Source organism: Arvicola amphibius, chromosome 2 (assembly GCF_903992535.2).
Source record: "Arvicola amphibius chromosome 2, mArvAmp1.2, whole genome shotgun sequence".
In the NCBI taxonomy this organism is placed as follows: domain Eukaryota; kingdom Metazoa; phylum Chordata; class Mammalia; order Rodentia; family Cricetidae; genus Arvicola; species Arvicola amphibius.
The window spans coordinates 174,400,713-174,415,517 of NC_052048.2; the positions used below are offsets into that span (position 1 = coordinate 174,400,713).

Below are 14,805 nucleotides of genomic sequence, written 5' to 3' on the forward strand. Positions count from 1 at the left end.
CCCTTTTCTTGTTGGTGCCTTGATTTATTCAGGAGATGAAGACAATAATGAGGCCTATGACAGTTTCATTGGGTCATACTTCAGTTTATCAAAACGTTTCCTCCCTGTCTCTGCTTTTTATGTCACAGTTTGCTGACCATGTTCAGAAATGATTCGTTTGTTTCCTGTTAACGTTTGAAACACTGTGCGTCTACCATCAGTCCTAAAAGACAGACTTCTTATGAGGCGTGAGAACCTTCAGGTCTTATCCTCCCATGGAAATTTGGGCTATTTACAAAACAACTCTCACAGAAGAGAAGTAGATATGTTCTAGAAAAAAATGACTATCATTTTGTATGGTGTGATATTAACTAAAACTTTAACTAGTTCTTAAGTATTAAAATAAAAACTGACATCTTTCCTCGGAGAAAGATACTACAAATTTAGAAAGAAAGATACTTATCAGAAAGAAGAATTTCTACGGGACAAAAGATTCATTTTCATAGATTATTTGTGGAAGACACAAGCAATTATATATTTATTTATTCAGTTATTTTTCTCGCCGTATTATACACCCGATTCTGAAATAGAAATAGAGCTGAGAATAAACAGATAAAACAGAGTTGCATCGAGTCCCCCATCACATACTGGTTTAGCAGTAAAACAGCGAAGAGCCATGTGTATTGGAGATATTATCCAATGCCTAGGAAGGCTGTTCCTCCAGTGAATTCCTTCCAACACAGCTGCACTTTCAATTAGAGGGCTGTAGGCAGAGGCCACTAGTTTGTTCCCAACTGCACAGACCCACAATAACCACATAGAAACTGTATTCATTAAATCACTGCTTGGCCTATTAGCTCTAGTTTCTTATTGGCTAGTTCTTACATCCTAAACTAACCCACCTCCATTAATCTGTGTATCGCCATGTGGCTGTGGCTTACCATCAAGGTACCATCTCTGGCAGAATGATACATGGTGGATGTCTCTGGCAGGGCAACATGGTGAACAATGGGAATGTCACTCGCAGGGCTACATGGTGAACAAGGGGAATGTCTCTGGCAGGGCTACATGTTGGGGCTACATGGCATGGCTATGTGGTATGTCTTGACTCTGCCTTCCTTCTCCCAGCATTCAGTTTGGTTTCCTCCACCTAGTTCTACTCTGCCGTATCACAGGCCAATGCAGATTCTTTAATCATTAACCAATAAAAGCAACACATATACAGAAGAACTTCCTACATCCGAGGGCTTAAATAGGAGATTTCATCCAGTAAAAATCCAAAACATATTTGTCCAATGGAATAAATGTCCTCAGTGACTATGTCTTATCATACCATAGAATGTTACACCAGATCTCAACCATTCTCATTTATCTCGGCATTTACTTTATATAATAAATGCACATTATTGCTGTCTCAAATACATTTATACTATCTTTGGCATCTATTAATTCCCTCACGAGGTAATGAAATGAATGAAGTTCTTAAATAATTTAACCTTTTTCATGATGTTTAAAAAAAACAATTTTAGTTTTATACTTTACATTCTAATATGTTTCACTGGCTATGAAAACCAGTCAAAAATCTAGTAAACTTATCTAGTAGGGTTTAGTCCATGGGCAATTGCAGGTGCTTGCTTTACATCTGCAAAAATTACTGGGAATGTTTGTGTGTGTATGATCATATACATATGTAGCTATAATTAATGTTAAAAAAAGAGGCCATGAATTTGAAAGAGAACAGGGAGTGGTATATGGGAATGTTTGGAGATAAGAAAGGAATGGAGAAATTGATGTAATTATATTTTAATCTCAAAAACAAACAAAATAATAAAGACTAAAAAATATAAATCATATCAGCAGAGTCAGCTTTTCTTAAACCACTTATCAATAGGCAAACACAAAAATATATTTAATTTTTGTGGTTTTTTTAATTTTTGGTTTGTTTATTGTTTTCAAAAGCAGAAATGTAATTCAAATTTGGTTCAAGACTTTATATTATTAAACCGAGACTAAAATGGAGAAAAATTCTGAATGGCTTATAGAGTAAAGGAGAGGAAAAATTATGCAAAAGTGAAGTTTGACCACCATTGAAGATTATGCTGCAGGAAAAAAGTAAATCCAGTAATACAGCATTGGATATATTTTAAAATCAAATTATAAGCTGTGTTGTCTCTTTATCCCAGTAATAGAACCCTTCAAAGGGTCAGTCTGAACATTGCTAGCTGTGAGTCTCTTCTGAAGGTGTCGCATCTTCTGAGTGAGCTCCGTTTTCCTTTCATTACTCTTATTGTAATGAAGTGACAAACACAGAGGCAACTAGAAGCCCTTCTGATGATCACTCTTCAGGACTAGACTATGAGATCATTAAGAACCACTTCTCATTCATCCTCTCTTGCAACCTCATTGTTCCCTTTGGTCATCTCATTCTAGAAAATGGATGAAAACACTGATATTAAAAATACAATTCAAAAAATTAAATGAGAAAAATGATGATTGCATAACAGAAGCTTAAAATGTCACTTCTACCCATAGTCTGAATAAAACATAAATGTTAGATAACATAGTTCATAAAATTGTTATTTTTCTCGGTGTCAAAAAGTACTGGTAAATATGCAGAATACTGAGTTAAAGGCAGAAAAAAAAAATCTAACAAAACTTCTATTCCTGGTTAGGTATTTTGTACTATGGTAACTGAGAGAAAATAAGTAAAATCTTGTTAATTTTAAATGTTAATTTTTGTAAAGAGTTTTTAGAATGCAAAAAATTAAGTTAGTCTGCCATCCCTATTCATATCTTAATGGTTACCCTCAAGTTTAAATTACTTAAAAATTATAATTGGTTTGTGGAATACTGTCATTGATTTAAGCCTCTAGTATTCTCTATCATAAGCTAATTTTTCTTAAACTCAGGTCAGACTTGGCTCAAGGTCACACTAATACATCTCTCATTGTCTACAAGTGACATTTGCTGAATATTACTCGAAGTTACATTTTTAGCATCCCCTCTGGCATGCTGAGATTAGATGTGACATTTCTTTCCAGAATAAAACACAAGGTCAATTCTAAAGAATATAATACTGTATTTTTGTGCAACTTTGCATTTGCTTATCTATGGGACACAGGCAGTTCATTTCAAATCACAGGTCTCATGGACTACTACCAAACACATGCTAAATCCTGCTCACAGGATGCAACTGTTGTCCCAGTCTTAAGAAAAATCACCATAGTAGAGGGCAGAGTGCTCTACTTTCTACTGTAAGACTGTTGCTGGAATTTTCTGCCCTCTGCCAGGGAGTATGAGAGTGTTTTGCAGGAGGCCATTTTCCAATGGTGCAGTGTTAGTGAAGTCGATAGGTATATACAAATTCATTAGAACCACTATACACACTACTAATGGTTAAATCAACATTCTATAAAACCAAATAAGTCTCAGGTACTTATAAAAAATATCCTTCAGTAAAACAACCCATTGTAAATTTATAGTACAATTTTGAATTGGCAGGAAGCATACTTCATATTTTATAAAACATTAACATTTTAAAGCAATAATAATAAACCCTGTCAGATAGCTTTACTTCCTGTCACCTTTTCGTGCCTGCCCTCCCTGATCAGTGGTAATCAATAGTGAACCGTACTTGGGTTTTTTTTCCCTTGTGAATGAAATGCAAGAATTATTCAATTCAACCATTTTTCTTAATTAAACATGGATATTTAGCTAAAATCAAGTAAAACCATTTAATGTATCATCAAAATCTTCAATATGAAGCAACTGACCAAATTAAAATGAAAATCTTGGCATCTCTAACAGTCCTGAGCCACATGGTACAAAAGGAAATAAATAAATACAGTGTTGGTTTTATTTTTCCCAGTTCAGGTTTCCTCCAAAAAGCACACCCAGAAATGGATTTCAAAATTAGACTATGAAACTCTATTTTCCTCAGTTCAGATATTTAAGAATAATGCTTTTATTTTTTTATTAAAATGTTACCTGCGAAGAAGAAATATTATTTGGAGAAACTCAACATAAAGCCAATCAACAGGCATTTCGTGGTGTCTGTTGCTGTCTTCCTTCTTGGTGATCTAGAAAATGATTCTATATATAAAAAGAGCCTACATGAACCTTATGAATAAAATAAAGTGACTGCTAATGTCTGCACTGAAGCTACAGAGATAGCTCTGTGTATCTATATGGAAAGCAATGAGCTGCCTAAGCTAACTCAGCATAGAGAACATTTACTAACAAAATGATTGTAAGGACCCATTGATTTGATGAATGTCTGGGATTGTGTATAATAGAGGAACCCAGGACAAAAATGGTCACAGATTTGGAAGCTGTTAACAGACTCCCCTTATCTGCCCTAGCACGGTTTATTAGCACCATACAAGCTTACTGTTTTCTCTCTCTTTAATGATCCTGTTTTATGAAGCAATGAATATTTTCATTTAGAAAATAAGAATTCATTTACAGGTTATCTGAACTGTGGTTTCTTTAATGATGCCAAGGGAATAAATGTGCTAATTAAGAGTTTTGAAGTATGACCTGGGTAAGGTCCATTACTGATTTCGGTGACTGTTAGGCCCAGGTGAAAGATGGCTAACATCACATAGCAGGGAATATTTCAGTATGCAAAAGTTTTGAATTAGAAATAATATGGAGTAATTTGGTCAGGTGGTGATACATTTTTCTGTGACAATTTTTATGATATATTCTCCAAAGTAAAGTTTAACTCACCATTTGTCAATTATAACAACTTAAAGAAGTTTATACTAAGCTACAACTGGATTCTTCATAGGATAGATGTTATGAAAATCTATTACAGGAATCAAAAGTATTTACAAATTTTATACAAGTGATACCTTTTGTAGAGCAATAAAATTCTCCTCATAAACACAACAATCCAAAAACATGCCCTGAAGGATATAGTATCAACACGGGGCAAGGCGAAGACCTAAAAACAACAGAAGTGCCATTGGAAAGAGGAGATTCCCCTGTTTTTAAAACTGGAACGAAACAACGCTCAACATTTGCAAAACATTCCTTTATTATTAGAAATAAATTATTTGTATAAAAATTGCATGCGTCAATCATTGCATTTATTTTGTAGCACAACCCAGGGCTTCAATCCAGTCAGCCATTACAAGAAACAGACTCAGAGTCTTATACAAGTTGAACAGTGTGGGACAGGAACAGGAGTTCTCACAATCACAGAAAAATACTTACAAGAATAACATCGGACATGGTTTATTTCAACAGCATTTTTTTTCACAAGCTAACATTAGTTTTCCTTTTGATTTTTTTTTAATGCTCACAAGTAAGCAATATTTTAGCTTGACACTCATTGGTTGTATTGTATAAAATTGGTTTCTTTGCTCCTCATTATTGATACTTTTGGCTCGTGGCTAATTTTGTTCCTTACAAGACTATTGATCTGATTGATTGTAGTCCATGGAGATCTCCAGAAGTGACTTTTTGCAGTCTCATGTTCAATATTTGAGAACACGCACCACCCTTCTTCAGATGGTGTCATCTCCCTATTCAGATTGAATGATTGCTGTAGCTGATATATGTTGTCTTGGTAGAGGACGCTGTTAAAAAAAAATAGGACAAGTTAATAGTGCCTAATAACTACTTTGCTTATATAATTTCAAAATCCAAATTCTGCTAGGGCTGTCTGATGATAATGTTTTGCAACATGTCAATTAGGATTTTAAGGCATACAGTGGATATCCAATGAGAAATTCAACAAAATTGTTCATCTACAAAAGCCCCCAGTCCAGTGTAGAGATAGCAGAAGAGGGAACACAGAAATTGCTGATCTTTAGAAAACTTAGGTGAAATCTCATTTATATGTTACCTTAACAGATCAAATTTTCATCAACATAAAAAGAAAGAACACACCAATATCCTACAATCTAGACATTAAAAGTCTACCAGACTAAAACAAAGATTTAACTACTTTAGCCAATCCTGTAACCAAATGGTTATCATTATATGGGCCTTGACAATGTATATCTTCCATTTAAAAATTAACAGTAATTTCAGATTTTAGCAATTAACAAACCAAAATCTCAAGTACCCACAATTTTTAACTAAATAGTGACACAGTCACCAGATGTTTGTGGCTTCTTAAAAAAAACTTATAACTAGAATATACATGGAAATAAAGTCTCAAAGTGTGACATTAGTATTTAATTCTTCCACTACTACTAACTATGAAACAACACTCATTGATGAAAGACTATAAGAGATATCAATAACAAAACATTCTCTCAAATTTACACTCATGCTCACACTTCCAGAGAATAAAAATACAAATAATTGCACAATTCAAACATATATTGTGTAAAAATGTTCAAAACTGTTACCTACTTTAAGTTAAATACTCAATTATATTTAAATACCTGAGCATGAATTTCAACGCATTAACTTAATTCAGATTGAAAATATTTTTTAAATAATATAGTTGTGTCCATTGGGCATGGGTAGAAATCATAAAGCTGCTCTTTGGACACATTTGATAATCAATCAGACTTATCCCTCCATTATGCAGACCACCTGTGATAGACCGTCCAGCTTATAGACAAAGCCATGCTGATTCTATCACTAAAGTTAATACAGTTAAGGAAGTACTAATTATACATGACTTTAATAACTCTTATTAATTTGAATAATATCAAATACATATTCAAATATGTCACTATTGTGAATTCACGCTACCTTCACTGATCATGCTCGATTATTATTATGGGATAGTGGAGAAAAGCGGGCTTGACTCCAGCCGATACATTAACTTCTGTTTCTACAAAGTGAATAACAATTAAACAAATCCATGCACATCACCCTCACTATTTATTAAAGCTACAGCATGTTGTAAGAATAGAAAGAGAAAATATTTTGGGGAGAATTATTATTACTTTGGGAGAAACACTATAGTCTCCTTTCTTTGCCTTGTGCGTGCACGTGTCTGCCTTGCACGTGTGCGCACATGTGTGTGTGTGTGTGTCTGTCGTGTGTACCTGTGGTGTGTTTGACGCTGTATGTGTGCCCCTGTATGTATTTCTCTGAGTGGGAATTTGTATGTGTCCCTGTGGGTGTGTCTGTGAATATCACTGTGTGTGCATGTTTCTGAGTGTTCACATGTCTACATATAGGCACGCAGGTGGAGGCTGGACCCCATCTCAGGTATCATTCCATGAAGTCATCCATCTTGTTCTTTGAGACAGAGGGTCCTCCTCAAAATGGGGACTACTGATTAAGCTAGGCTCAGTCAGTAAATTCAGAAGATCACTTATCTCTGCTTCTCCAGGGCTTGGATGACAAAACAGTACCCATGTCCAGATTTTTATATGAGGACCCCGGATCTGGCTCAGGTTTTCCGGGTTCTGTGGCAAGCATTTAATGACTGAGTCATCCCTTGTCCTTCTCTGATCTATTTGATAGCCCTGTTTCCAAAATGTAAATTGGCTATTGCATTTATCATTATTTTTTGTGTGAAAAGTGAGATACAATAGAGTTTATATTGGTTTACTTTTAATTCTCATGTTTTAATTCATATAAGGCATTTTTTGCTTCTAAATTTTTCTAATAATTCTCTACATTTTTGTGTTTTTTTTAATTTATTTATTTATTTATTTATTTATTTATTTATTTATTTATTTATTTATTTATTTATTTATTGGTTTTTCGAGACAGGGTTTCCCTGTAGTTTCTAGAGCCTGTCCAGGATCTAGCTCTTGTAGACCAGGCTTGCCTCGAACTCAGAGATCTGCCTGCCTCTGCCTCCCGATTGCTGGGATTAAAGGCGTGCGCCACTACCACCCGGCTCATTTTTGTGTTTTTGATAGATTTTTCATTAATCACTTGTAGCTAGGAGGAAGAAAATGGACCGTAAGTTAGAAAACCGACAGCGAAAGGATCACTGCACTTCCTGCACCGTTCAGCATCGTCAGAAATGTCTGAAAGTGTAGGAACGCTTTGTTAACTGTTAAGGCTGGAAAAAGGAAAAGACCCCATCAGACACGCTAAAGTGGAAGGGGTGAATCGCACCAGGCCACAGTCCTAGGTAAAGAAAACAGGCAATTAAGGGATGCTGGAAACAGGAGAAATAATCCTCCCCAGGAAGGAGCACACCGACTGGTTATACAGCATGAAAGTGTCACTCCTGGAAATACACACACACGACTAACATAAAAGATTTAAAAAGACGTTATGGGATGGAAGAAAGCAGGGAGAATATAGGAGAAGCTTGGAGGGAGGAAGGAGGGCAACTAAGTTATAATACTTCATTTGTAATTTAGAAGGGGGGAAAATCAGAGCTGTAACAGGGAAAATAACCCCAAGCAGTATGATTTTCTAAAGATGTTATTCAGCATGCAGTGACAGGGACCAGATAGCCTTTAAGGGTTATTTTAACCTAGAGGCTTTATCACAAATCAAGAATCTATACTTTATTCTTCCAAGATTTTTTGAACAAGATTTGGAACTAAAGCCTTAAAAGCAATTTCTAGGGAAAAAAAATATTGTACAACCATGTGGAGTCCCATTTTGAGATCTGTCGGGGCTGCATTATACAGGCCAATAGTCCTACATTGTTTGTCAGTCAAAATTCTGAGCAACCTGGCCAGGCACAGCCTGCACATTCCACACAGAAGGTGGTCGCCTAGCTTTTGATAGTGAGACAACATGAAGCCATTCTAAGCAAATGGTCAGAATATGTTAATGTTGTTCTTCTCCTTCTATTGTAATTTAGGAGGTCCCCTGGGGAAGAGATGTTTTTCAGTCTATGTGACAGAGCAGGCATAGATAGAAAGACATGACAAACGGGACATACATAGGTGTGGACATGACCTAAAACATCCTCCCCCCCTGCTACCTAGAAAACAGAATGCTAATGAACTTCCCTCTCAGTTTACGTTTTGATATAACAGTTGTTTGGAGAAAAACACAGGATGTGAACTCAGGATTTCATGAAGGATCCCTAAAAACTCCCTCCTGATATAGTCTGATATAGTCATGTGAGTTATGTTTTTATTCCCACAACTTCACTCTGGTATGAGAAATAATTTAGGGCTGGGCTGGTCCTGGACCACCAGAGAGATTATGACTCACAGGGAAACAATGTCAGCTTTCCAGTGGCTTGAATAAAGCAAATCAAAATTCTGGAAACAGATACTTTAGTCAATATGAAAGCAACAATAGAAATAAAAACAAATAAAGAATTTTTTGAAAAAGGAAAAAACCCTGGCATGGTCTTAGGAGACAAGGAACGTCTAAAGATGTCATTGAGTTCGTTTTCCCTTGGCTGTCTATTGCTAGGCATGTGACCAAACTTCAGAGCAGTTTGTTTCACCAGTGAGACTCCATTAGTGGAAACTGAATTTTCATTTGCAAGTGATTATCACTGGAGAAAGCATCTGGGTTAAGCATGGGGCATGTGTCCCATATCTCCTTTCAGCTCTAGGGTCCCACCTGGTGCAGACCTGTGCAGGCTCTATGCACGCTGCCTCAGTCTCTGTGAATTCATATATACACTGATCATGTCGATTTAGAGGGCCTTGTTTCCATCTCCTCTGGCCCTTACACTCTTTCCACAGCCTATTCCTGTGCTTCCCTGAACTTTAAGGGAGCAATATTTGATGGAGACATCCCATTTAGGGCTAAAGATCCCAGGGTGTCTAACTTTCTGCATAACATCTGACTGTGAATTTCTGTGTTTGTTGCCAACTGCAGAAGGAGGAACCATCTCTGTTGGTGGCTGAACAAGTACTAATCTATGAGTATAGCAGAATATCATTAAGAGTCATTTTATTGATTTTATTAATACTTTTATTTTAGACAGCATTATTTAGTTTTACCCTAGGTCCCTAGGCAAGTATATATATATATATATATATATATACATATATATATATATGTATATATATATATATATATATCCCTCCCTTTTTGTCCTACAGGTCTTTTGCATATACATTATGGCTTTCAGTGTAGCATTTCTGAGAGATTTCTGAATGTGAAAATGAGTGGCACTCTTGTGTCTTTTACAAGTCTCTTTTCCTTCTGTTTGTTTTGTTCAATTCCAATATCTTAGTTTTGTTTTATATTATTATGTTTTATTTTATTCTATTTTTATTTCACTTCATTATTCTTCAAAAGCCTGTTTTCTAGTAAGATAGAGAAAGGAGTATGATTCCAGATGGAAAAGGAGGTGGGGAAGAGCTAGAGGAGTAGAGAGGGAATCCATGATGAGACTATATGATAGGAGAAAAAAAATCTATTTTCAATAAAAAGAAAGCAACACTAAAGGATGATTCTGGATGTCAGACAACTATCATGAATCACTGTTTCAGAATTATTATGGATAAGAATAGAATAAAGATATGGAGATAAACCAATAGGGGAATTGTTCTGAAAATGTTCATCCATGTATATATGTTCTGTAGAAAACAAACTTTTGAAAAGGAGAATGACAAACTTCCTTGGGTATACCACACTGTGTTCGTAAGCTAAAGAAATGGCAACTGCTGTCATTACTAATGAACGAATATAGCATAAAGAACACAAGTGGCACAGTGCAAGGGAATGGTGGAAATCTTGTATATATAAACTTTGTTTCCACTCCCCTCTCTGTTCTGAAACAACAGGATCTCTTGTTATGGAAAATACAGTGTTGTGCAAAGTCAGGAAATCAGTTAGCTTTCTAGCTTCATACTCTATAAATTACTTACAGGGAGTTCTGAAATGTTAACCCATGTCATAACATTTACTAACACAAAGAGGATAAGAAAACAAGAAAACCCACTTTTTCTCATTTCTTTCAATTGTTCTATGGGGTTACTTATTACATTTGCTCAAAATAAACTGTCAATATAGTTGGTTAAACAACAACAACAACAAAACCCAAAAAACAAAGGAGCATTTGCTTCCAGAGTTTGGTTCCAGGTACCCACATCAGGCAGCTCACAACCACCTGTAACTTCATCTTCAGGGAATCAGTGGCCCTCTTCTGGATTCTACAGGTACCTGACTCATACATAGCATTCACTTACACACAAATACGTATGTATACATATACAAACACATGCACATATATCCATACATATTAAAAATAAATCTTAAATGAGCTTTCCCTGAACACAAAAAGCTGTACTACATTGCATATATATTTATAATAGATATATATCACTTTTTAGTCAGAATTAAAAATCCATCAACGGATTATTAGCTAAAGTTATCAAGATTCTCTCTATACTAAAATAAAGGGGGTATGTGCTGAAATAATAGTTGTTCTTTAATTTACATTAACCACATCCCAAACTTTCATCCAGTTAGTAATTTGAATTATCTTAATCCATCATTTCTGCTTTCCTTTACTTTCCAAATGTGAACTTCAACTCTTCCAGAATACAATAAGATCACCCCCCAAGAGCCTCAATGTTTATAATCTTTCTTATTTTAGAGAAATCAGAGAAATGTATGTAGGTTACATAATTTCCACTTCAGCATTCACAGAAAATAACAAGGAAAATAACTAGTGTTGAAGACTTATTTAACAATACAAGACTGGTGCTTATTGACAAAAGGAATTTTACATTAAAGGGAAACTGTTTGTTCTTCACGGGATTGGAAAGGGCTATTGATTTTTCCTCCCATCATATCCTCAGGTGGGCCTGGGATGATTGCTGTTTATTCCACCCCAGTGTTAGTTGTTCCCATTTGAAAACCCATTATGTCCTCGTCTGGATTGTCACAAAAATACAGGTAGAGCATCAGACTCTGGTGAGTCATGTTCCCAGTGCCAGTGTTAAAAGTGCAGAGTGCTATGCCAGCAGTAGTTTGCTGGCATCTGCCCATGTTTTAAATCCACGTACTCATGCTTTTAAGTTGGAAAACAGATAAATTCTGTCGCAAAATTATCAGCATTTTGCTAATATCTCTGTCGTTGTTAAATCGATCATCTATCATGGGAGCTGATTATAGGCATTTGTTACTACCATCCTTCTTGCTGTTTGCTCTTGCAGGTTCTCAAGGCTGCTCTTTGACAGGATGCTGTCTGTGTAGGAAGTGATTCTATACTGATGACTGAGAGTTTTATTAGATAATCTTGCAAAAGTCAAGATGGCTTTAGATGATGGCTTAAGCCATTAAGGTGTTTTTTTTTTTTAATTTTTGTTTTAACATTTATTTGTTTGCTTGTTTGTTTGTATACTGGTGTGTGTGTGTGTGTGTGTGTGTGTGTGTGTGTGCCTCAGAGGACAACTTGCGGGAGAAGCTTTTCTCCTTCAACAGTCTGGGTTTCATGATATACCTGAGATCATCAGACGTGGTGGTAAGTTGTTTTACCCACCCTACCACCTTCCTAGCCCTTAAGTTAATAAGCTTATTTAACATGATTATATAACAAATATTATCTCTATGCATAAAACTTTATAATATGCAATGTTCACATTATGTTCCTGATACTTTAACTCAGAAGAATTTTTGTCAGTCCAGTGGAAACTAAATTTCTTTAGTAATTAAACCTAATAAAACCAATCTTTAGTCTTTTATATTTAATGTCTATGATGGTTTGAATCAAAATGGTACCCACAGACTCAGTGGGAGTTCCATTATTAGGAGTTGTGGTCTTGTTGAAGAAAGTGTCTGTAGGGGCAAGCTTTGAGATTTCAGATGCTCAAGTTAGGCCCAATGGTTCATTCTCTCAGCCAGCTGTCTATATGTCAGGATAGAGAACCCTCAGCTCCCTCTCTAGCACCATGTCTGCCTGTGTGCTTCCATGACTCCTGATGACAATGTACTAAACCTCTAAACAGTAAGCCAGTCCCCAAATATATAAAAGTTCCTATGGTCATGGTGTCTCTTCACAGCAATAGAAACATTAAGACAATATCAAAAGAATAGCAAGCAGGGAATAGAGCCTGATAAAGGATTCTGGGAGAAAGGGAGCATTCTTGTGGTTGGGTATTCTTATTTTTCTGAGATGGGACCTTGTTGCATAGCTCAAGCCATAAATACACAATTCTCCTGACTCAATCCTCTTGACCCAATTGCTTAGATTACAGATATGTAACACTAACAAAGCACTTATCTTAATTATTACAGACTTATACTATGGCATTCCCAAAAGACTAAGAGCCATTCTAGAGAAAAGACATTAGCTCTAATTTATTTCTCTTTCATTTGTTTATGTAACTAGGTGATATAAATAAAACTTTTATCATAGTCTACTTTCTGAATCTTTACCATACAAATATCTAACCTGTCTAATGCTTTTATTTGGATACCAGTAAAAGCCTTAGCTGATAACGTAAATTTAAATGGCTTGGCCTGGATATCAGGACAATATGTTACTATATGATGATTCTGGGTCAACCACAGAGCAAAGAAAGGTAGGTGAGGAAAGTGGTAGAAAGGATTCTACCTTCAGGGTCAGGAGACTTTCAAGGCTTATCATACTCAGGAAAGAAATTGAGCAAAGTCAAAAGGAGAAGAGAGAACATGGAGGAACCAAGGACTTACAATGACTCCATTATACATGATGACTAAATACATTTTTCCCATTTTCCCAAAGACCTAACTAACTTGTCATTTATTCGTGCAAGATCTGGAGTACTGCATCCTACAAATATCACTGATAAATTGGAGTAACAAAGAGCAGCCAATACCAAAGCAATAAATCTTGTGTAATATTTCCTAAGTTTCAAAAATGATTTTTGCAAATGAAATCGCATTTCAAATGCCAAGCCCTATGATACCTCAACATAAGAGCTAACTGCCATATTTTGTTAAAGAGCTGAAGTTGGCAGTTTGTGGGCTGGAAATAAGACTCATCTTGCATACATTTAGCCCTAATCCATTGGTTCTGACTGTTGTGACAGTCTCAGGGTGCATATACATCATGCCCTCAGAACCAGGCAGAATAGCTCCCAAGACTAGTAGAAGAATGTTCAACGTACATCTATTAGGAAGTGCTCCCGCTCTTGACCATCTGAAAGTCTACAGATGACTTACTGTTGGTTTCAAGACTCTCACAGAGTTCACTTTTCACCTCGCCATTTGGTCTGTCATTTCCTTTTTGGATCAGTTTGCTTTGCATGGTAGCAGCTGTCACCACAGCCTTGAAGCTTCTCTTGCGTTTTTGAACATTCTGCTCTGGATGAAAAATTATGATATAAACTTTGGGCATATAGAGCATTCCCAGAGACACCGAAGCACTTAAACTCATGGAGACAGTGAGTGTTGTTGTCTGGATGTACATCTGAGAAGAGGAAAAAAGAAAAAGCAACGTGGTTATTAAGTCTGACTAGTAGGAGATGAAGTAAATAACACACCATTATCTAAAATTGTTCTGGTTTCTTTCCTATAGCTATATTGGAGAATATTTACAGAAATTGCCCTTGACTGTAGTCAAGCTTTCGTTTTGACAAACTACAAATAAAAATGAGTGACTTTATATTTTAAAATCCTTATTCCTTAAGATGAATTGGAAAAGGGTGGAGCTTATGTTACGTTTTAAATAAACTGCATGAGGAAAGGGACAAAACAGTCTGACAAGAGACTAACACTTCCTCCCATATATATCTTTTTTAAAGGGAACCTGTGGACCAAAGGGCCACCTCAATACTGAAGCAAAGAGTAAAGTACATCTAGTGAAGACAGAGGGTGTACAGCAGTGTAGGTCATCATGATACACTTTGCTTATAGATCATCATGGTTCTCATTGTGTGGTTCCAATATCCATACCTGCTAAAAATCACAAACTTGATAAATGGGGCTGTATTTTGTTTCTTGTGGTTATTTGTTTGTTTGTTTTGTTTTAACAATCGG

General features: G+C 35.9%; 1 protein-coding gene across 1 annotated transcript in view; it reads right to left on the minus strand.

Moving 5' to 3' along the window:
- Positions 1-5,514: 5,514 nt before the first annotated feature.
- The window catches only part of Grm8 (glutamate metabotropic receptor 8), an 817,026-nt gene continuing 807,735 nt past the window's right edge, over positions 5,515-14,805 (minus strand). The window contains exons 9-10 of the mRNA XM_038318951.1: positions 13,990-14,236; positions 5,515-5,564 (exon numbers count right to left, since the gene is read on the minus strand). Coding sequence (XP_038174879.1) covers positions 5,515-5,564; positions 13,990-14,236 — 297 coding nt within the window. The remainder of the gene's footprint in view (positions 5,565-13,989; positions 14,237-14,805) is intronic.